General features: G+C 38.0%; 3 protein-coding genes and 1 non-coding gene across 5 annotated transcripts; 3 read left to right on the top strand and 1 right to left on the bottom strand.

Annotated features, from left to right (window-relative positions):
- Positions 1–1,975: 1,975 nt before the first annotated feature.
- Positions 1,976–10,682, top strand: LOC147868075 (putative pentatricopeptide repeat-containing protein At5g09950). The gene is made up of 2 exons (XM_087314994.1): positions 1,976–2,004; positions 7,408–10,682. The coding sequence occupies exon 2, from the start codon at positions 7,424–7,426 to the stop codon at positions 10,187–10,189; it is 2,766 nt and encodes a 921-aa protein (XP_087171120.1). The 5' UTR covers positions 1,976–2,004; positions 7,408–7,423; the 3' UTR covers positions 10,190–10,682.
- On the bottom strand, positions 2,786–5,945 carry LOC147868076 (aluminum-activated malate transporter 12-like). Its single transcript, XM_087315005.1, has 7 exons — positions 5,855–5,945; positions 5,203–5,614; positions 4,710–4,850; positions 4,248–4,520; positions 3,864–4,012; positions 3,526–3,669; positions 2,786–3,432 (listed from the first exon to the last, which is right to left on the bottom strand). The coding sequence occupies exons 2-7, from the start codon at positions 5,444–5,446 to the stop codon at positions 2,878–2,880; spliced, it is 1,506 nt and encodes a 501-aa protein (XP_087171131.1). The 5' UTR covers positions 5,447–5,614; positions 5,855–5,945; the 3' UTR covers positions 2,786–2,877.
- Positions 10,683–11,674: 992 nt separating the features above from the next.
- On the top strand, positions 11,675–11,757 carry LOC147868074 (small nucleolar RNA U30). The gene has a single exon (XR_015532386.1). It is a non-coding gene; the product is annotated as a small nucleolar RNA U30 (small nucleolar RNA).
- Positions 11,758–16,616: 4,859 nt separating this feature from the next.
- Positions 16,617–21,733, top strand: LOC147868073 (TLR4 regulator/MIR-interacting MSAP protein). 2 transcript variants are annotated; one of them, XR_015529322.1, is made up of 9 exons: positions 16,617–16,820; positions 18,837–18,863; positions 19,366–19,445; positions 20,445–20,517; positions 20,736–20,819; positions 20,889–20,940; positions 21,029–21,053; positions 21,184–21,275; positions 21,453–21,486. XR_015529322.1 is itself a non-coding variant. In XM_087314982.1 (9 exons), the coding sequence occupies exons 1-9, from the start codon at positions 16,677–16,679 to the stop codon at positions 21,499–21,501; spliced, it is 597 nt and encodes a 198-aa protein (XP_087171108.1). In that variant the 5' UTR covers positions 16,617–16,676; the 3' UTR covers positions 21,502–21,733. The 2 variants fall into 2 exon arrangements, 1 of the variants encoding a protein (XP_087171108.1); XM_087314982.1 differs by having other exon boundaries at positions 20,736–20,790; positions 21,453–21,733.
- The last annotated feature ends 1,316 nt before the right edge of the window (positions 21,734–23,049 follow it).

Below are 23,049 nucleotides of genomic sequence, written 5' to 3'. Positions count from 1 at the left end.
GTCTTCGGTGCCATAATGATGACACAGGAATATCCACCAAAAACAGGTTACCCTCTCTGAGCGTAACATGTAACGGATACAGTGAGTGTATCTTGGGTCCTCTAGCAAGCAGGAGGTTCCCCCTGTGGAGTGTCCACCCTCCCGAAGAAAAGCCGGCACGAATGCCGTCTTCATCTAGTTGTCCGACTGAGATCAATGGCCTTGAGAGCTCGGGTACATGTCGGACATTGTGGAGTACAAGTGTAGAGCCACCTGCAAGGTTGAGCTCTACTGTGCCGATTCCGATGATGTCACAGTGTTGTGAGTTGCCGACCCGAACTGAGTCGGAGTGACGGATCGTATATTGCCGAAATTGGGACCGATGAGGAGTCACATGAAATGACGCACCCGAATCCAAGAGCCATGTGCTCGATTCTTCAGTCGTGAGCAGAACTTCTGAGCCGACTGGATTTTCGATTGATAGTATATTCGGGTCGTCCGGTAGTACATCAGCCGAGAAGCTGACGTAATTGATCTCCTCATGCCGGCCACTCTTCTTGTTGTTCTTGTTCTTGAGTGCGCGGCAGTCGGCTTTGATGTGTCCGGGTTTCTTGCAATAGTTGCAGATTCGGTTATCCCGTGACTGGCTCCGTCTTCGCTGATTGTTCGGCGGCCGTGAGGAATCTCGTCCTCGTATGTTCGATCGGTCTGTCGAACCTTGTACTACATAAGCGTCGTCTGTTGAGTCTTTGGCAAAAGACTTTCTCCGAGCTGCTTCAGTCAGGATTGCGCTCGTGACTTCGGAGTATTTAACAGCCGTGGTTGACGCGTTGCACACGGTTGTGACGAAAGTTTCCCATGATGAGGGAAGGCTGCTCATGAGTATCATTGCTCTGAGTTCATCCTCGATTGCCGTCCCCTGTGACGAGATTTGGGAGCTTATGCTTTCGTACTCATTGAGGTGTGCTTGAACCGAATCGGATTCTTTCATCCGCAAGTTGTAGAGGCGCCGGATCAGAAACATCTTCGTTGCGGCGACCTTCTTTTCGTAAGTGTCCGACAGTGTTTTCCACAGTTCGAATGCTGTCGTACACGATTGCACCGTAAAGTATACCGATTCCGATAGGTGCATCCGAATCGTGGCGCGGACGATTCTGTCCAGCTTTTGCCACTCAGTTGGTTTGTATCCTTCTGGAGGTTCTTCATTTTCGATGGGATCGATTTGCCCCTTGACTATGAGATAGTCCTGCATTTGCTCCTTCCAGAAGTTGAAGTTCGATCCATCGAACTTGCGTAGACTCATTTCTGACGAGCCGGATGTTGATGCCATCAAATTCGGTTTCGGTTGACGAAGCTCGGTTCGGAGTTGACTACGAATCTTGTTGGAGTGCAGCCGGTTGGCTCACCCGATATCGTTCTAGTCGGATTTGAACCCGAGTCGGTTCGGCTTCGGAACTTGCTCGAATTGACTCCGGTAACTTGAGGGACAGAACCGACTGGTCTTCCCGAATGTTGCCGAGTCGGAGTGAGCCCGGTTCGCTTCGGATATATGTGCCGAATACCGATTATTGAAACCGATTATCTGGACCGATTCGGCTTCGGGTGACTGCAGCGACGAGAGAGACGGATCCGAGTGATCCTCCCGAATGTCGATCAGCCAGATGAAGCACGAATTTGGGTTGTTGTCAAAGTTGCACAAGGGGATTTCACCTCGAGCGGTTACGATCACAAGGGACAGAGTACAACCTGCTGGCTTACTCCAAGCAAGGGGATCTAACGCGATGAGGTGCAAACCTCGTTTTCGTTCTTCTTCTCTCTTTCTTCGAATGACGCAGGAAACCGAATGCAGAGACGACGACCGACAGCGGATTGAAGGACCGACTACTGTGCAGGCTCTGATACCAGATGTTGGAAGCAATGTCGTCTGTGCGGAAGATCAAGAAGCACTCGATTCCTGTTTATTCCCTGTGAATGACAGAATGTAGGTCGTTGCACAGAGAGAGAGAGAGAGAGAGAGAGAGAGAGGCACAAAAGAGTCTTTCTATTGCATAAACTAGAATACAACAACCAACCTCACAAAGAGGTTACAAGGTCACTATATATAGTGACCAACTTAGGGCAACTACCCTTTATGCTAATTACATAAATGGCCAAAACGGGATAGTGTGAATACGTCCATTATACACATGTATTCGACACAAAGATCGTGTTAGGGAATCATATCAAAAGCTTCCTTGAAATTCAAACATTAACAATACAATCCTAGATTTTCATTTCCATCTCTCGAGTCTCCGCCAAGAATTCAAAGAATGACATGACCACCAATATTGGCATTATATTCCAAAAATATTGTTCCAATATACACATCCTAACAGCTTTGTAGTTTGATAGATGACCATCAAAATGTGAGTCTCGCCCTTGTCTAATCTAAATAATGATAATTAGATCATTAAAACTTCAACAAGCACACGATCAAGTGTTGCAAACGAGCAAATTCTTCATGACAATATCAAATTCAAACACAAAGCATTGATTTCAATACTAATAGAAGAGATATCTCCTTCTATGGACACATAGAAGCACTAGTTGTTTAATGCTCAAAGTATAGCATTGCATATTTATGTATGCATTCAAATACATGAGTAGATTTGCTCATCAATAGAGAACAATGACTTGAGCATTAGCTCAACCAAACTTGCAATGGACCATGAAAAAGCAAGGGTACATTTGGTGAATAGTTGAAGAATTAATTAAATTTGACATACTAAGATCTACATAAAATTGCACTACAAAATCTTATGAGTAATTCTCAAAGAAGCTCAAACAGTTATATGATACAATTGTCAATAAATACAAATATGGTTGAATTCAAGAGTTGCAAACGTGGAATCAACTCTCTTAGAATGGGTGAATATGAGATGAAGCATGTTGCATCATAAGCTTGTCCGTTTTATACCGTTTCAAACTTGGTTGCTTTACTTTGGAATCCTCTGGATTCTTGAAACAGCCTTTTTCTTCAAGCTCCCCGACTGCCTTTAAAAGAGGATCAAAGCATGAAATGATCTCAATGAGCAATGTTACTACCGTTGCAATTGAGAGAGATTCAGTTAATTGTTTACACTTGTGAGAGCAAACATGCTCCTCTATTGCCGATGATGGATAAGGTGAATCTGGATTATAAGGTGAATCATATGGTGGTAGCATTGACGGATTCACTTCTGCTTTTGTACATGAATCGCTAACATCATATGATTGCAAGCATTTATAATAGTAATCGAGCGAGATATGCAATTGGTTTACAGCACTGTTCAGAGTTTTGGATATAGCTTCTTTGGAACGGTGAGTTTTTCGGCAAAATTTGATGCTATCAGCCATCTCTCTAAGTGCCTTTGAGGCTTCGGAGCTAATCCTCATGCACGGGTGTGCGACTATTTGACGTAATGCTTCGGGTGCCTGTATTTTAGATGTTAAGCTAAATTTGATTCAAACATTCTCAACACATACAATGTAGTAGTTAAAAATTCAGACACACAACAAATTTCTTACTTGTGTCTCCGATAGGATGCACCCATGCAAAGCACAAACACTATAGGAGCAATGCCGGAGGATTGCGCCGATCTGTAAGCATAGATTCCATGGGTACCAAAAACCAAACCGTCCATGCCACGGTTCCCAACGAGCAAAGTTAGCCTACACTTTAAAGCAAAACCATCAATAGATTCGATAAGAGAGAAACAAAGACCATGAAACAATGGCCAGGGAATCCCACCAAGATGTATGGGTTCAAAAACTGATCAATGTTCAACAATCATTGCAATCCAGTTAGACCGGGTATCTTTTTAATGTCCGAGAGAGAGAGAGAGAGAGAGAGAATGCTTACTTACGAGTGTCTCTTCCATTTGCTTGGAAATCATAACAGCCTTATACCCTTTATAGATTGGATCGTTGAAAGGTTCACCTTTCAGGATCTTCGAGGTCCTCCTCGCAGCTGCCATATCACTTTCTGTGCCGAAGAAATATTGCTTCGTACATTCTATGTGAAAATTTACTTTGGCGCTTTAACGCGAATGAACAAAATGTGTCTATTCATAGAAACATAACTTCTTTCTATTGACAATTACATGCCAATGACAAGCAAGAAAACCGATAATCTCATTATGCACAATGTTTTGTCTCAGAGAGTGAATACATTCCTCCTTGTAAAAAAGATTTTGTAACCTATAACAAGCATTATGGAATTAGCTCATTAACGCATTTAAACTGCTGACCTTCTATGGCTACAGCTAGATCCTCAAAGTTGTTGACAATTAGGTTGTGGAGATCCTCGCCAGCCCAAATAGGATATATTAATACATTAACTACGACACATGCTAGACATCCGATCAAAACGGTAAGTATTCGATCTAAAACGAGATCTACTGTGCTCGGAGAGCGATAACCCGCCACCACCACGAGGCTGAATGTCAGTGAGAACATCACCATACCATAGTCATACTTTGCTTTGATCCACGGAATAGACCGAAGATAGGTAGTTAGGAATCCTGAAGAAAAGTTTAGTATAGAATTTTATGTCCTCTTCATAATTGTTCTCAAGTTGATCATAGAACACCACCCATTACAACTATATTCAAGATTATCATGTCATACCACCCAAACCATCATTACACTTACTTTTTATAAACACAGTAGCCATATAAACTATGCTATAGTTATATATTTGTAGAGATTACCGATGATGAAGACGGCAGAACCCACAATATAAGGCTCTATTGCTGTTGAGACCTTGTTTGCAAAATTGTCGAACACGAGACCCACAAATGCAGCGAAAATTGTGCCTAGACCTCGATTCAAACCTTTCATTAATGTTGCACCTAGAGTTTTATCATCCCAATGATAAATGTTAGAACACTTCTCAGATGTATGGAAGACGGAAAACATAAGAGACAAAGGATCAATTAGTATCCAGGGTAGATTGTTGGGTATATACTAGAATTACTCCTAAGTCCTTGAAAAATACTAGAATACTTGCCTACAAAGGCGTATCCTTGTAATCTTTGAGAAACAAGGGATATTACCAGCTGGGAATCGACTAAAATATCCCTAGGTTTCCAAAATTTTCCAAGTACACATTTGTGCTACAAAATGATATTCTAGTAAACATCTGACAATGTTCACAGCGGGGTAATTTTTTATGTTTTCCCAAATATATAAGCAAATACCTACCTACGGTACACTCAAACACCACCACCACTGTAAGAATTGCCCATATCACATTCTTCCCCAAAGCATTATAAACATCCTTGGAGAGTAAAACACAAGAAACCAGGCCTAAGACAAGGCCTCCTTTGATAGAGTGAAAGACCTTCCGCCAATCGATCCCCACCCACCAGTGAGAAATTCCTCGAGTCCATTGTTGGAAACACATGTTACCATAGTTGCATGATTTCTCTCCAAATGAACTGATCATGTTGAAAATCAAGAGATGGGGAGCGATGACCTCGGCATCTTTGATTTGTTTCTTCCTAAGTCACATATCCTTTATAATTTCAACACGGTTGTAACTAGACCTCACACAGTAAGGTGCCTAGTTGAACCATTCTGATTTTGATCACCTTGTCAAACCAGCGAATCAATCCTGTAAGACGATCATAAAAAGCATGTGTGTTAAACCAACCAACAATCAAGTTCTTCATATATACTCCGACGGATTGAGGATTAGGGTGAAGTAATAATAATAATAATATGATGAGGAGGAGGAGAGTGTGTAATACCGATGAACTACTTGTAGTAGTGGATATAGAAAATTTTGCTGCCGCAGAGGAGGCGAGGCTACATGATGTGTTTAGGAAGCAAGGAAGGTAATAGAACTGTTCACCACTACCACCACCACCGATGATGATGATGATCCCTAGCCATGGTGAAGCCAATATTCACGTGATGGACACAATATAAGAGACCAAATAAACAACGCAGAGGCAGGAGAAATACCGAATCCTAAATGAATGAATCTCTACGGAAGGAGGATGTGTTTTTAGAGAAGATTCCCTCGGCTTGGGAATCTAACGGTCATTAGCAGTTGGGTTGCCGGAAATAAAAAGAAAAAGAAAAAACAAGGTTTTCCCATAATTGGCATAATCATCCTATATACCTTGTTTTACATCATAATTTTTTTTGTTTCTTGTTTTTTTTCTGGGGGGGGGGGAGGGGAGGGGGGGTGCTCCAACTTAATTGAGAATCATTAATTTGAAAGCTCTTTAAGTATAGATGTTTGGTGAAGTTCTTGACCTTCCACAATGATGGAAGCTTTTCACAATCGGTGTGTTTTCCCTTGTGCATATCATCACAAAATGGAAAGAAAAGCCACCTAACTACTCAATAATTTAGAATTGGAATTTGATTTTGGCTGATAGATACATGGAAACCGCATTTATTATTATTAAGTAGTACATCACTAAGGAAAGAAATGGTATGGGTTCATGAATCCTTTCATTTTTCGATTGATTCCTAAGTCCATTCGTGAGACAAAATCTATGGACATTGTTATATATATATATATTCAATTGTTTTGATCAAATTTGTATGGAATGTAGTGTAGCTATTTGGCCATGTCTCCAAAGATTGAATAGAAAATAATGTGGGTGTCTAGAACATGTGCTACAATCTCTACAAGCTTGAAATCCAAAGATTGTACAATGTTCATATGAATTAGATCTTGGAAGTTGCTCCATTTCTTTCATAGGTGTTGCACAACTACACCCTGAGTGTGTGCCATCACAATGATTCGGACCGGATAACTACATGTGAAAAGTTGCATTGGTCAGTCGGTCCTAGTATGCAAGCTTGTAGGTTGTCGAACATGTGTCACAATCTCCATCGAATATCAATATCAACATGTCATGTAACAATGAAGCCCTCCTTCATTCGTTCTTTCCTTTCCGTAAGTGTAAACGCGGGTGGGTGGAGGGAGTGTTGACATGAATGTGAATAAGGAGGAGTGTAGTTGTTGAGTTTGGGAATGATGAGATGAGCTGCATAGATTTCCAAGGAGATTATTGGCTACGAAGTTCTAATATGTATATGCATACAGTATATGAGTCAAAGCATGTCTATATGTACATACATACATACATACATACATACATACATACATACATACATGTATATTGCATCGTATGTATGAATGCATGGACATGGACATATGTACAGATATGTACATACATATATCATTCATTATACATATGTACATATGTATGTACATATGTAGTAGATCTAGCTGAGCCTGTATGTATGTAATGCTTAATAATAATATGTATATGTATGTGTATGTAATTTGTAAAGCATTACGAAAGGAAGGAGGAGCCTGGAGGTGTAGCGTGCTGTGCTGTGCTGTGCTGTGCTGCAGTTACCACTACCAGTAGCGGTAGCGAGGCCATGATGGCAACCCATGGCTTCCCTGCTGCAGACCTGCAAGTCTCTGAGAGAAGGACGGCTTGCTCATCACCACCATATCCTCTCTTCATTATTATTCTGTTCATCGCCATCTCCTGCGGCAGAAACACACACAGTCTTCCTCCTAAACCTTCTCATCAAAATGTATGGAAGCCATGGTTCCGCACCGGATGCTTTCTCTGTCTTCTCTTCCATGCCCTCTCGCGACTCTTTCTCATGGACCTTCATGATGAGAGCTTCTTTTTGCCAAGGTCGCCATGGAAGCTCGGGACACATAATAAATGACAGACGAAGAAACATAAAAATCTCGACTCATCAGAATCTGGATGAAGAAGCAGAAGAAGAACGAGCTTTCTTCCTGTTCGATCAGATGAAGTGTGAAGGTTTTCTCCCTGATTCCACATCCGTCGCTACCTTTTTTCGAGGTTGCTCTCACACTAGCCGTGATGGTCCTATTGATAAAGCCAAGCAGACTCACGCGTCGTTAATCATAAGCTTCCACGCAGACCTTGAGTCAGATCTGTTCATCTGCAACAGTCTTATCAATCTTTATGCTAAGAATGAAGATTTGGACCTTTCTAGGTCTGTGTTTGATCGAATTATTCACAAAGATTTAGTATCTTGGACCACCATAGCTTCTGGTTATGCACAGCGGAAGCAGCACAAAGAAGCTTTGTTTCTCTTGCATAGAATGAAAGAAGAAAGCCTGCTATGGGACCAATTCAGCTTTACCACTATGTTGTCTTCATGCTCAGAAACGGAAAATTCTTTATCATATCGTAATCTTGTCATGGGAAAGTATATTCATACCATGGTTCCCTCTTGTAGTGGCTATGAAGAAGATGTTGCAGTAGGAAATGCTCTTCTCAGAATGTATATGAAATGTGGACATGAAGAAGACGTGGAAAAAATGTTTCAATCCATGGATTTCAAGAATGAGATCTCTTACACTACTATGATTAATGCATATATGATGTATAGAGACACCAAGTCATGCCTTAAATTGTTCCATTTCATGCAAAATAGTGGATTTAGAATTAACAAGATCACTTATGTAAGCATAATCTCGTCACTTTTTGGTAAAGAGGTCATTGAGAAAGCTGAGCAATTGCATGTTTACATAGTAAATGAGACATTAGAACTTGATGTGGTTCTAGAGACAGCTCTTATCACGATGTACGGACGATGTTGGAAATTTGAGAAATCAAGTAAGGTTTTTGATCGAATGATAGAGTCTAATGTTTGTACGTGGAATGCTATGATAGTGGCATGTGCCTATTTGGAAGGTAATCATGTGCATACGAACCATCTCTTAGCTCAAATGATGCAAGAAGGGTTCTTTCCTGATAGAGTTACTTATGTTACAGTGATCTCTATGGTCAGGATCAAATCGATTCTTGATGGGAAAAGAGTTCATGCTTCCATAATTGGCAATCCCTCGGAATGTGATATCTCGTTAGAGAATGCATTACTTAGCATGTATGGTAAGTGTGGGTTATTTGGGCAAGTATTGGAAATTTTGAGTAATATGTTGCACTGGGATAAGATAACATTCATTAATGCTCTTTCAGCATGCATCCAACCTAAAACTCTCATGATGGGAAGAATTATCCACGGATGTTTAGTCGATTGTGGTTGTATATGTGATAGTATTGGATTAGTCAATGCTATTATGAGTATGTACAGTAGGTGTGGTTGCTTCCTTGAAACATGTCGAGTATTTGAAATTGCACCAAAACATGACAATGTTTCATGGAGCATCTTAATCTCGTCAAATAATGAGTATGGATATGAGATGGAGGCTCTGTGTCACTTTGCTGAGATGCAGAAGCAAGGGTTTGTTGCCGACAAGGTGGTGTTGCTAACTTCTCTTTCAGCTTGTGCAAGACTGGGTAGAGAAATAGGTGGTAAATGCATACACACTCTTATCATGATAAATATTGAGCTTGAGGATGACATTGAGATGAGAAATGCTCTCATTGATATGTATAGCAAATGTGGTGCCTTGCCAGAGGCGAGAAAGATGTTCGAAATGACCCTAAAGAAAGATGTAGTTCTATGGACTTCTATCATTTCAGCATATGTCCAACATGGCCAAACAAACCATGCCTTACGTCTTTTCATCCAAATGAAACTCGAGGGACTGATGGCAAATTCCGAAACTCTTGTTAGCTTGCTGTCTGGATGGATATATGAAGAAATAAGAGGCGATTATCTTGCACTTTGTGTACACATTATCGGAAGTGGGTTTGAATCAGAAATCATAATGGGAACTGCTCTAGTAAGCTTGTTTGGGCGAGCTGGAGATCTTTGTAATGCAGTTAAGGCCTTCAATAGTATTTTGACCCAAACATCAGCCTCTTGCAATGCTATGATCACTGTGTTCGGCCAACATGGCCAAGGGCATTCAGCTCTTCAATTGATAGGAATAATGCACATTCAAGGATTAATGCTTGATTCTGTTACATTGGTGGGTCTTCTTTCAGCTTGTAGCCATGATGGCCTTATAAATGAGGCATGCTATCTTATGAAGCATATGAGGGTTTGTGAAGAGATTATGGCCAACCTTGATCACTACAATTGCATATTTGATTTGCTTAGAAGGACAGGGCGATTGGATGTGTTAAATCAGTTATTAGTGAACATACCATTTCAGCCCAGTTTTGTCTCTTGGATGACATTCTTGGGTCGAGGATGTGAGTATTGGGATGATATGTTTCACGGTACTCTGATAAGTCATACTGTGGAACTAAACAACTAGGGGAATGTTTACTATATCTGTTCAAGTAGATAAAAGGTTTAGAATCTTATCTTCATATTTTCTTTAAACATTTTGCAACTATACTCAATGCTTCAAATGATCTCAAAAGTGGATGTCTGAAACGACATATATTGAAATTGGATGGCTTGAAAATGAGCAAAATGAAGTAAATCTTGCACAGGAGAAAAGGCTTGACATGGTGCTATGTGATGTAGCACATGCTAATGCCCAAGGTTACTTTTATCACACAGGAAAATGTAATCGTCATGCTGATAAAAAGCCTATCCTAAACCCACTTGAGGTTGTACCCTAATGGGTACATCATTTGTTGCTAAGCCCTTGTACACATGAAAGAAAATAACATAATGGGGGGAGGGGGAAATCATATGTTTAGGAACATTGTGTCGAGCATCAATTTTTTAAAACAAAATGTCAAGCTTGCTTTGTTCAAACCCTAAACCCACACACATGCACACAGTATAAATGAACTATCGATCTGGTTTACTGTAATTCTCAAAATTTCACTCCAGCTCACCCAACTTCTGGAATGCTGCAAATTAATATTTTTTGAAAAGATTTAATAAATTCATATAGTTAATCAATGTTATTATCGAGAGGATGGTTGTAACAAAGGAGCATTATTAATTAACCTTCAATAATTTGAATCCTATCCTTGCAAAGTTAAGATGGTTAGTTGCTAAGCTACATTGATTGTAAAAAGTAATGTGACGTACTATGAACAGTTGTTCATTGTTTAAGTTTTCGTGATTTGCAACATCAAATAATAGGAAAATCAATTTGTTGCATTTTAGAACCATGTGCTATCACATAGCACCATGTCAAGCCTTATGAGCAATAGTTTATAATTTGTGCCGCCATTGGGATAAACAACAAATAGGACAAACATTAGATACTTACCAAAACAATTCCTTCATAAGTTATGAGAAACTACTAGATTACTCAATTCGTGGTAGTTGTAATGGTATACCAAAAGGAATTTTGTAACTTGTTTGTATTTTAAACTTATGGGTATTTTGGTAGACATCTAGAACATGTGGCTCTCTTTGAAGGCTTTGGAAAGTATTCTTCTAAATACCCAAAACCTTAGTTGATCTTTAAGAACATTGGGTTATAGTTGTAAATATCTATAATGTTTGATGATCTCCGACCACTCATGATATTCTGGCAAATCTTCAGAATGGTTGGTGGTCTTTTTTAGAACTCAAGGTTAAGTATTCTCGTAAACCTTGAATCTGAGGTATTCTCTGATATTTTCATAGCAGTTGGTCATCTAATTTTCACGGTATTTAAGAACCTAGGGGCATTCGTGTAAATATACAAAATTTATGATGATCTTTGAAATGTCAAAAGGGTATTCCCGTAATTATCTAAAATCTAGAGACATTTAGGGTTTATGGAGTGTCTATATTTTGTATAAATAATGATGTGCAGAGGCCGTCCTGTGCAGTGTCTTTGATAACATGGTGCGGTGATGACAAAAATAGTTTCAATCTCGTTAATCTGAGATGTTCATGAAGAAAAATAAAAACATCCATTCTTTTCTGAGCACCATCACGCCAAGATTATGTTTTCGTATGTGTGTGTTTATGTATCTGTCCAAGATTTCCTCTGGAAATCATGAGAATTCAAGGAGATCTGTGGACTGTATGCAACTCTGTATATCGTATTTTTTGGGGGTTTTCGGCTTGTTTTTGGTAAATGTTTTCCCACTGCCTTGTTTTTTGCATATATGCAGTTAGGTTTGTTGGAATTTTGTCTGTTGATAAAAACTTCCGACCATAAATTTTTTGGATCTCTTTCTCGGTTGTATGGTTATCTCATCTCTTGTGTAGAAACTCTGCGTTTCGTATTTTTTGGGGGTTTTCGGCCTATCTTTGGTAATGTTTCCCCACTGCCTTGTTTTTTCCATATCAGTTAGTTTTGTCGGATTTTTGTCTATTTCTTAAAACTTCCGAACTTAAAGTTTTTGGATCTCTTTCTCGGTTGTATGGTTATCTGACGAATTCTTGTTATTGGTCATAGAGGCTGTCATAGCTTGACTTCAAGGTTTTGTTTGAAGCAGGACATATAATTTCTGATTTATTAATTGTCTATGACGAAATACAGTAATTAATTATCCATGGTGAAGTAACGTTAGAGACAGGGAAGGGAATTGACTTTATGACGATGTACTCTTGTGGGTGAAAGGAAATGTAGTCTCTTCAAACGTTTTTGGTTACAAATTATAATACACATTTGCTCGAAATCCCCAAATTTCATACGCCTGTGTTCAAATATCGAAATATACAACACCACTTTCATCAATCACTAACCGGTAAGCTTAAAATGGTATTTTTGGTGTATTTGAGAAGTCGATGAATAAATTATTTGACGTTGAAGACGAGAAAGTGGAGGTTTCGACAATCAGCTAGCTCCCTCTTCAATTGTTGAATCCATGGTCACAATGGCTGCATTGACAACTCCTGTTGGCGTAATGTAGTGCCCCTATTGGGTAATGCGGCCAGAACGATGAATAGCAGCAGCAAGATGATCCGGTTCCATAGAAAGCCCCTCCTAAATTTCAGGAACAAACAGAAATCAATGAATGCGGATTAATATGCGTATCTTTCAGGCGGATTTCTTACATATACATTATACAACAACAGCATTTCAAGTGTATAGATAAAATACGTATATATTCTAGGGATATTTCTAACATAAACATAACACTGCAAAAAACATTTCAATTCTGAATTCGTATTTAAAAATTTTAATGAATAATGACGGTAGTTTGGAGCCCAAGTCACATAAACAATTATAAACAATTGTTTACATATCAAGAGTATTTTCACTCCTACATTCATTAATTCAACTGTAAATTTCCACTTGGCAATGCAAGTGTTTGGTCAAATATTATGTGAATAAACAATGTTGCCATATTTCTGATTGACGCATTCTATCAAAGATACGTTTTGATGGTGTAATATTACATGCTTGAAGTACGAGATTAGTGTATGCAAGCTACTAAATGACAATCTTCTTTGAAGGAAAATGAATACAAAAAGCAGACTTTGGTGGAAGTGATCCACTGACTCATCATAAAGTCTCTAGAATTATAGAAGGGGGTGAATGGCCGCTCTTTTATTTGAACTTTGAAGGAAAAGAATTACAAAAAACAGTCTTTGTTGAAACTGGTCCGCTGAGGCATCATAAAGAGTTTGCGTGACCGCTCTTCATTGTGGTAGTCTCCCAAACTAAAAAATAAAAACAACGGAATAAGAAAAGAATCAATGTACTACCAAAAGGTACATTAATCTAGCAGTGATCATAATTTTAAGGGTTGTGATGGATTCAGTCACCAATGAGCTCCAAAAGGTTGGCAGTTTGTGAACTCAAATTACGGCCTAAATGGTGCTGGTGCGGAAAAGCACATCTAGATTTTGGGATTTTCTGACTCATAAGAAAACCTTCTCTAAGGACATGCTTGTGCTTGTCAGTCATGTGGTAAACCAGTATGATTTAACTCTTGTACTTCTCCATTCTGTATTGAACGAGCACGGATCAGCCGTTGAGGTCCAATCAGGGGCTATCTATCTAAACGAATGCCATTTGTTTCTAGCTTGTTTTGTTGTGCTGTTTGAAATTTGGCATAACGTGCAAGCTGAGTCTTGCTCTTGTAGCTTGAAGGACATTTTGCTCCGTGATGGCATGCATATTGGTGGTTTCCAAGAATGTTAATGGTGTATTGGTTCCTATGTGTAATATATATATATTGGCATAGATTAAGTTCTCTCTGGTTACAGGACATATCGTGTACTATCTACAATCTTTTGAAACAAACCTATATATGGAGGTAGAGGAAGAGCCACATGCAGAGGTGCTGGTGCTGGTGCTTCAGCTGGGGCGGGCGCAGGTGCTGGTGCAGGTGCCACTTCAGGAGGAGGGGCTTCAGTTGGTGGTGGTGGTGGTGGTGGTGGAGCCTCTCCTTTGGGCGGAGGTGGTGGTGGGGGGGGCGGCGGCGGCGGTGGCCCTTCGATATCCCCATCCAAACAATTTGCACAACTATTATCTATCCATCCCTTGGTGTCTCCAGCACCTCCACAGATTTTGCGGATTATGCTAGCAACTGTAACTAGTATAATGATGGCGGCGAGCACGATGATGATCTCCTCGAGGGACCGGCTCACCCACGAGGAGGAGGAGGAAGAGCTTATATCTCCTTCTTCTTCCTGTTGTTGGGTAGGATAATAATAGATAGATGAGCTAAGAGGAGGAGGAGGAGGATTTAGTGACATACTTTTTTGGCTCACTCACATTCTTCGACTTAGAAGGGATGGTGCTGGAGTCATTCACATGTAAACGCATCAACAATGTGATGATGCATTGCCTCCCCAATGTTGCAATGTATGAAGAAAGAGAATGAGTTATGAATTATTATTATAATTTATTATTGTTGTCAAATGTTGATGTATGTATATAGTTTGTTATTATTGTCAAATGTTGATGTATGTATGTATATAGGTCCTGGGAGGATTAATAATGCATTTGGGCGATTGCTGCAAAAAACAGGATTATGTGTTGGGCAGCATATTATGCCCCCTCCTCATATTCTCATCTTATCGTATTGTGGCCTGCCTTTCTTCATGTGTAACTTCTAAACAATCCACCCCTGCCTCCTTCCATTCAAGTTTTCGCTTGCACTATATTCCATATCCACTTTTTGTGTTGTGGACTAGAAATCTCCTTTATATTCCATGATTTTTACCTTTTCATGCAAAGCAAAATGCTCAATAATAAAACCATTTTACAATCATCGCACCTCCGTATTCAACGATGTGACCTTTTTTGTTTTGTTATCTAAACATCCACCAAGTTGACCTGAATTATGATTTTATGGCTGAAGTTTGGTAACGAAGTGCATATGTTGTTTAAAGCACAAGTTCTTTATCTCGTGAATCCTTATGACTAGCCATCCAAATTTGGAATTTCATGCTAAATTATAGTGGACACATATTCAAATAATCATTGTGGTGAAAGGAAGAAGCACCTTTCTAGGGAGAATGTTCCACATGGTCAGTCGCTTTAATGCCTTTTGCATGCAAACAAAGTGAGAACAATTTTTTGTTTGGAGGCCATCAATCACAACATATGGATACAAAGTATTTACAATTCCATGTTTTATCAACCTATAATTATTTGTCATCTCTACGAATATGTGTGTGTGATGTTCTCCCATTTAGCACACTACGATTGATTGCATGCAATTACAACGTCTATCCATATGTATTATAAAATAGTATCATAGTAATTCAAGTGCTCATGTTTGAGATCTTCATGCAAAGGCTAACAACATGTAAACCCATAAGTTATGATGAAACTTGAGAAAAGGACATACATTCTCACGTCCACCTTACCCTAACCATAGAAGGGCACAACATGTTCTAGCATTCTTTTAGCCCTGTGTTTGTTGCGCACTGTGCCCCTACCGATAACACTCTAAGCTTTGCTCTTCCCACGATGATGTGATGGCCAAGAGATCCTTGACCTTAGGTATGGTTGCATGCCTTCACTTAATGCAATGAGCATTGAATCGACATGTGCTCAATCCTCAACCCACTTTCAATGTTATCTCCATGCATGAATGAATGTCGTAAGATGCACCTTCAAACTTTTTTCTCTTTATTTTCAAAATTGCTAGATGTTTCCCTTGTTGATTCCTTGTGACTTCTTCATCTGGTATTGAGTAATCATATGCAGAATGATGACCACTATGCTTTTTGCCCATTTTCCCATCGTTGCTACCTTCTCAACATCGCTCCTTTGTTATATTGGCCATAACACATTGAATCATGTGCAAGCTTTCAAATGTCATATGAACATAGAGTTTTACAAGAGAAGGGTAGGTTCTTGGACAATTGACCGAGAATGTGAATGTGATGTGAAGGTGAAGCCAAAAAAATTATTTGTTATGCGAGAGTTTTGAAAGAAAGAGATTGTCATGTGTGTGTTCTCTATCCAATTAGTTTACCCTAGAGGCAAGTTGTTACACTACAACCACTATGGATCCAAAACCCAATTTTCTCACCTCTATATTACTTCAATATAAATCTCTTAATAGAATTCACTAGATGCCGCAATGGAATGTAGGGATTGAACCTATGACCTCCTGCTACATTGGGCAACAACCTTACCAACTGAGCTACATCCATCTAGGCTTATTTACACTCTCTCTCTCTCTCTAAATGTGTGAAAAACACCCTTACAATGGGCGTCACAATGGAGTATGGTCACCCACTAACTACACTACACTACACTACACTACACTACATGGGTAGCGGAACATGTTGAGTTGCCAAGACAAACACTTCACTCACAAAAGAATTTCCCTTGCTCCAATTGCCACATTAGTACCTTCGGAAGAGGGGTATGTTCTGGAGTTTCCAAAATTGCTACTGAAATTCCAGCGGGCTCTTCTCAGAACAAACGTATGCAGAAATCGAAGGCGCTCGGGCACGTGAGAGAATCCATGGCGATGTCCTCTCTCGTTCTTCTTCTTCTTGTTTTCGTTTTCGGAACTGTTCCGGGAGTTCATGCATTCTCAGAGAAATGTCCTGCTTGCAGAGCTGTTGCGGTAGTATTCTTTTTGCCCCTCTCTATTTCCCTTTTCCCTTTTCTTTTTTCGGCCTTTTATCAGCGTTTTCTAATGCCGCTGGATCGAAACCTTGTCTGAATCTTCCTTTATCTCTGCGTTCTCTTTCTCTATCACGATTCGAACCTTTCTTATGTTTTCTGATCTAAAACATGGTGTCCCTAGATCTTCCCTCTCCCACTATATCTTTTCTTTCCTTATTACTATTCTAATCTAAATAAATATGGTCTGCTATGTATTCCTTTCCGCTCATTTTTTTTCTGCCATGATGATCTAATATTTTTTTATGTCTTCCGATCTAAATGTTCTATGGAAAACTTTCAGTTTTTGGTTGTATTTTGTTTATCTCTATGGATGAACAAATACGGGATGTCTCCTGATGTAAACATTTTCTGCATTCTCTATCTTGGCCTAAGTGTACTGGTTGCCTTATGACAAATAATGAATTTCTTATGATATTGCTAGATCAAACCATACATCACATTAATTTAGCCAAGAAACAAATGATTTTCATACTGTTGAGAGCAACAGCAACTTATCTGGCTTTCCCTATCTTGTTCTATCAAGGGTGCAAGTGTCATTGTCATCTGATGGAATTCTTTTCATCTTATCAAAGATTCTTTTCAGAACATATACTGCATTAATTGGCCAAGAAAGAAATGGATTTGCATCTGTAATACATCGAATTGCATTCTGTGTGTAACAATGAGGAAGTGAGAATACTATCCATTCTGCGTTATGAAGGATCAAGATGAGAATATCAAAGAATAAGTGATAGAAATAGTAATGTGTGACTTTGTTTACTGTAAGAAAGTGCAATGTGACGAAACTCTGGGCTGGTTCGGAAACATTATTCTTGGTTGACTGTTTGTGCAAGCCTAATCACTGACTTCATTTGCAACTTTATGATAATGCAAAACATTTAGTGAGTAATCACATAAGTTCTGATTATGTATTTTCATCGTTCTCTTCTGAATTAGATTTATTTGATGATAAAAGCATAGCTTTTATTTTGCATTGCCGTGAAATTTAGATGTTTCATGGCAATCGTTAGCATCAGTGGCAACTTGTATCCCTACCAATTTTTTATTACGTTGCTTTGTGGTTATTTTCATATTTTGGATTAATTTCAATTAAATTAGGTTCCACTTGGGTGTTTTGAAACATTGCCTTAAGTTGGGTATCAGTTGGAAATTTTCATAAATCCTCATGTTACTATTAACACCAACTTGAATGCAAATTTGATTAATATCTGTCATCTTAATAGTGAAACAGTGCTTCACGGTCTCAGCCTTTACCTGCCTTGCTAGTTAGCGTGCCTAGTAACTTGACAATGAAATAAAGATTTCTATGCTTCTCTGCAAGAAGCATGGTTAAAAGTAAAAAGATTTCTATGCTTCTCTGCGTCAGTTTGAGGTAGAATATTAGAAGTTTATGCAAAAAAATTTCTCTAAATAAGATTTTAAGGGTGAATCAAAGCATATGCAACTGAATGGCATCCGACAGTTTAATAACAATTCAGTACGATGTACTTCCATGTTATTTGTAGTGCGGTGATTTGTTGCTGGATGAGAGTATGCATGGTTGCAACACCTATAGTAATCAAGATTATGTTATTAATTAATGTCCATTATGATAGACCTAAGGGGCTTGAGAAAATATTTGTTGCCACCATCTTCCTGTTGTTTCCCATTGCTTATTAAATTGTAATAAATACAAACAAAATTGTTTTATTGTTATATATGGTCAGCATATCAAGGGAGTTTTAAACACCAATTGATGGACAACTGGCGCTTGAATTTTCAAGGCATAAAGTTTGTCATGACTCATATTCTAGCTCTAGTTGATGGCTATGATTTTTTTTTATGCTTCATAGAAATTTGGTAACTGTACAACTACATATTTCATTGACTACGTCTGGTTTTTTTAATACTTCATAGCAAATTGTTTACTGCAAGATTTTTGTACCTGATTCATTTTACTATGTCTGTGTTGCAGGCTGAATTGGAGATTGGCTTGTTGAATGTAAGTACTGTCTTGTTGTATGAGATTTTCCATTAAACCAAATGTGCAGGACTACAATATTACATGTCATTATTAATAGCTACGAGCTATATGGGCATCCTTCCTTTAAGTTCGACATTCTTCTTATTGTGTCATAAGGTTATGCTTCTGTGGTGTACATTCTAGCTGGGAGGCATCCTTTGAGTATATTTGTGTTTCTCCACACTTTTGTAAGCGTGGAATCTTTTGCTTATGAAGAATGTTGCAAACTAGGTAGATTCTTGAAGTTCAGAACTTTCAACCCTGTTCACCGAAAGATCTTCAGTCTTTTCTTTGTAGGAAGCCAGGCAGTGATGATTGTAGACATTTGAGCTCAACGTTTTCATTAATTTCTCATAATACAATCATGAGTTCATGCAAATTACTTGATGCATGTCACATTCATCTTTAGATGTTTATTAGGCAATTTCCATGATGAGTTTTTTTTAATTCTTTTGATATCATTAATTGTTTTACATCATAGGAGAGGCCTAGGAATCACTTGGATATGAGGCATCGTCTGAATTCACAAGGTCATCGAGAAGGAAAACTTATTGATTACAAGTAAAGATCTCTTTTTCTTTATGTTGAGTATAACACATGTGCACTGTGCTTTATTTGCACACTCATTTTTCAAGTAATGTGCTTCGTAATTACTTGCATGTGATTCTTTTAATGTTATATGACCTGAAATCCCTTTAATATTTAAAATTATTTGCATCTGAGAATTCTTAATGCTAATAAAGCGTTTTTATTTATTTTAAAGCATTATCATTAAAGAGTTGCTTTTTATGAATGCCAAACATGCAAGGTGCTGAAAATCTTTGCATAAGTTTTGCAATGTTTATTTTTCCAAGTCCTATGATTTCAAATGTACCTCGGGCTAGTGTTTCTTGCAAGTTCCAATTTGTGTAAAGTACTTATGGAACTAATATATGTTGCTGATTATTGTTTAACATCTTATTTATGTGCATTTACTGCATACTACTCAGAAGTAAAAAGCTCCAGTAGAAGTGCAGTATGATGATGATCTTAATTCATCAGAGACATTAGGAAAATGTCATCAACACTTCACATGGTTATTGACTTATAGTGGACTAATGTAAATTCTTCAAAATTTAGATCTATTGCAACTCAGAATGTTTTCTTCCATTTCATGTATAATATAAATAGGAAATTGGTAAATTCACAGTTTTTTCTGTATTTTCACAGTTTTTTTGGGGGGAAAGGATATTTCTGAACTCAAAAAAAACACTGTGAAAATACAGAAAAAACTGTGAATTTACCAATTTCCTATAAATAGTGTCCACAATGCCATATTGATAATATACCTGGTTGAGTTCAGATTCCATAGTTCACTATGATGGCTGCCTTAGTCGGCTGAAACATTTGAAGTTGCTTAAATGCCATTTTTGTTTTCAAGTTCCGCGATAGTTGTATTGTGGACAGGAGTTGCTGAATAGTTCTTCTTTGAGCCATTTAACTGCTGAATAGTTCTTCTTTGAGCCATTTAATTTAAATCACATTCCAAACAGCATTTAACTTTTTTTATTTGCATCCCAGAGTAAGCGAGCTGAGGGTTGTGGAACTCTTGGATGGTCTGTGCAGTAGAATGAGAGATTACACTTTAGGGAAGGTGGGATGTAAGTTGTAACAATGTACAAGTCTCTCAAAAATTAGTATATTGCTATTAGCTACTATTTTGGAGCTTGATTTGTGTGTATTTGTATATGATAGTAATTATTAATTGAGGAAAGTAGATAGATACCTCATGCATTTACTAATTGTATGTTGATGGTTTTCCCTTACTATTTTCACTTTTAATCACAGCTTGGTTCTTTTTTCATTTTCTAGACTGAAGATGGGAAAGATGAATGGACAAAACAAGTTATCTCAGATTCAATTCGTGGTTTGCCTTTCGTGAACTCATTTCTGAAGGTCCTGATATATGATATCATTTTTATACTTTTCCTAATGTGCTGGCAATTCATTTTACTTTATTTGCAGATAGACGTGAAGCTGATGCTTATTCAAAGCAGATCACAACTTACTGTGGCAGGTTTATGCTTTCAGAATGAACTACAATTTTAATTGAGTAGTTATATAATAACATCAGGATGTCAACAATCTTTCTTTCTTTTTTTCAGGCTTCTTGAAAGGACAGAAGAAGAGGTATGTTAATATTATCCTTTAGGCGTTTCGAGCAAGATTGTCACTAATTATTGTATTGTGCATCATCATCTAATCTACAAGGTATTATAGCCCTGAAAATATTCACATGGATCACAAAATTTGACTACAGCTAGAAGAACGAATCAAGAATGGCTCTATGAAGTATGGAGAAGTGGAGCAAACATTATGTTCGGAACTTGCTCAAGAATGTAGCTCATCCAGGTACATGGGCTAGATAGATATCAGGCCCACATTTAAATAAGATATTTATGACAGCAATGTATAATGCTTGAATGTTCTTTTCTTTCAATTTGTTGTTTTGTAAATCAATTTTAATGCTTAGTGGGAAATTATATGTTAAATCTTTGTTTTTTACATTGTTTTTAATGTCTTTACCAGCAACAGAAGTGCAGACGTGGAAGAAACTGATGAGGATGGGGAGCTATAATAGTGGGGATAGTATCCAATGGATAAATGTTTTCATTTGGACACAAGCACAGTTAACTATGTGGATTCATTAGAGAAATTTCTAAATGTGGACACACAAGCCCAGCTGAGGATGGATGTTCTACATTTCTTGGAGGGGTGTGTAATTGGACAAGTGACACCAAACAAAGAGTTCAGAATTTTTGTACTATTTGAGACATCAAACTAATTATATAAGTCTTTTTTGTTAAAAATGACTAATTATATACAGCTCCCCTGATTATCTAGTATCTTTTAATGTGTGTCGATCGTAGGGTATAATGAATTCAAACAAACAAGACATCAAATAATATTTTACAATTTCGTCCTAACTAATGGGTAAGTAGCTTCATTTTGGAAAAAAAAAATGTTACATTTCTTTCTTGAAGACATCAAGCCATGCATTTTTATCAGGAGCATGAATGAAAAGGGTTTGAAGTTTTAACTTGTATAATATTGTAAGTCTACTGTTGATGGCAAAGTTATATAATTGAAATGTTTTCGCAGTTAACATCGCATGCCCTTTGGTAATGTGGGTTACTGTAAATGTTCAATGTATTATGTGGCATATGATCTTTGTCTATAATTGTTAGCAGTTTTATGCCTAGGTTGAAACTGAACCCCATAACGGACAACATAATTTATTAAGTTTCCATTTTTAATAAGCTTAAGTGAACTCAAACCAATTGTGGAAAGTAAATACTTTCACTCTATACTTAAACAAATGCTATGATATTCCAACTTCCAAGGATATAGAATCATAGGTTAGATTTCATTCCCATTCCAAGTTACATTATTGGTAATATTCAAATTGCTTGTAGGATTGTGTAGTGAGGATATGAAGTTGAAGCATGGTTTAATTAGAAGTGAATGCCATTGCATAGTGCATGTAGATTGGGCATAGCTTATAGGGATCCTACAAGCATCTCATATACAATTTGACACAAGGAGGTTAGCTTGCAAAATTGAATCCTCCTAATAAAGCCCAATCATTAAATGTCAAAGACAATCAATTGAGTTGATGAACAACCATATGTGTGTGTGTGTTGTGAAAAGAAGGAATCTAACACATAAACTAATTGTGAATAAAACTTAAGACTGATGTTAGAATCAAAGTTCGTGTACTAAACTAGTTAATATGTCGGACTTTGTGAGAGTTGGGATTGACACTCTCTTTCCCAACTCATCATTTGGAGGGTATATAACTCCACCCCAACCTCAAGACAAAGATAGTTTAGGTTAATATTGTTGTCACTAGTTAAGTTGTAAGAGCCACCTTATTTCTTAACATTGTGTTGCTTGCATCTAAATGTGCCATTACCATCCACATTATTACGTTGTCCTAGATAATGTGGTTTATCTAGTATGGTTGTTATTGTCAATCAATATTGGTTATGTGGATAATGTGTCCAATTTGAGCTTGGTTTGGAAAGACTCAAGTTGAATCGAACTGTTTCGGGTCAAAGCGATCATGCCTTAAACAAGTTGTCCAAACTAATCGTAACCTAGTTTAGGGATTAGTTCAATTCAA

The sequence above is a fragment of the Azolla caroliniana genome, unplaced genomic scaffold (genome assembly GCF_043228905.1).
Source record: "Azolla caroliniana isolate FFs.n. ecotype wild unplaced genomic scaffold, voAzoCaro1.0.p SCAF_1, whole genome shotgun sequence".
Classification (NCBI taxonomy): Eukaryota; Viridiplantae; Streptophyta; class Polypodiopsida; order Salviniales; family Salviniaceae; genus Azolla; species Azolla caroliniana.
This window is presented reverse-complemented; position numbering and strand designations above follow the sequence as displayed.

Bases quoted from the DNA above. Each gene is read 5' to 3' on its own strand.
- LOC147868076 (XM_087315005.1), bottom strand. From the start codon at position 5,446: ATGATCAGTTCATTTGGAGAGAAATCATGCAACTATGGTAACATGTGT. The intron at 4,013-4,247 runs GTCAGCAGTTTA...ATTTTCACATAG, and splicing joins TCTAGCTGTAGCCATAGAAG to AATGTACGAAGCAATATTTC. The intron at 3,670-3,863 runs GTAAGTAAGCAT...TTTAAAGTGTAG, and splicing joins AGCAAATGGAAGAGACACTC to GCTAACTTTGCTCGTTGGGA.
- LOC147868075 (XM_087314994.1), top strand. From the start codon at position 7,424: ATGGCTTCCCTGCTGCAGACCTGCAAGTCTCTGAGAGAAGGACGGCTT.
- LOC147868073 (XM_087314982.1), top strand. From the start codon at position 16,677: ATGCAGAAATCGAAGGCGCTCGGGCACGTGAGAGAATCCATGGCGATG. The intron at 16,821-18,836 runs GTAGTATTCTTT...TCTGTGTTGCAG, and splicing joins CTGCTTGCAGAGCTGTTGCG to GCTGAATTGGAGATTGGCTT. The intron at 21,276-21,452 runs GTACATGGGCTA...TGTCTTTACCAG, and splicing joins CAAGAATGTAGCTCATCCAG to CAACAGAAGTGCAGACGTGG.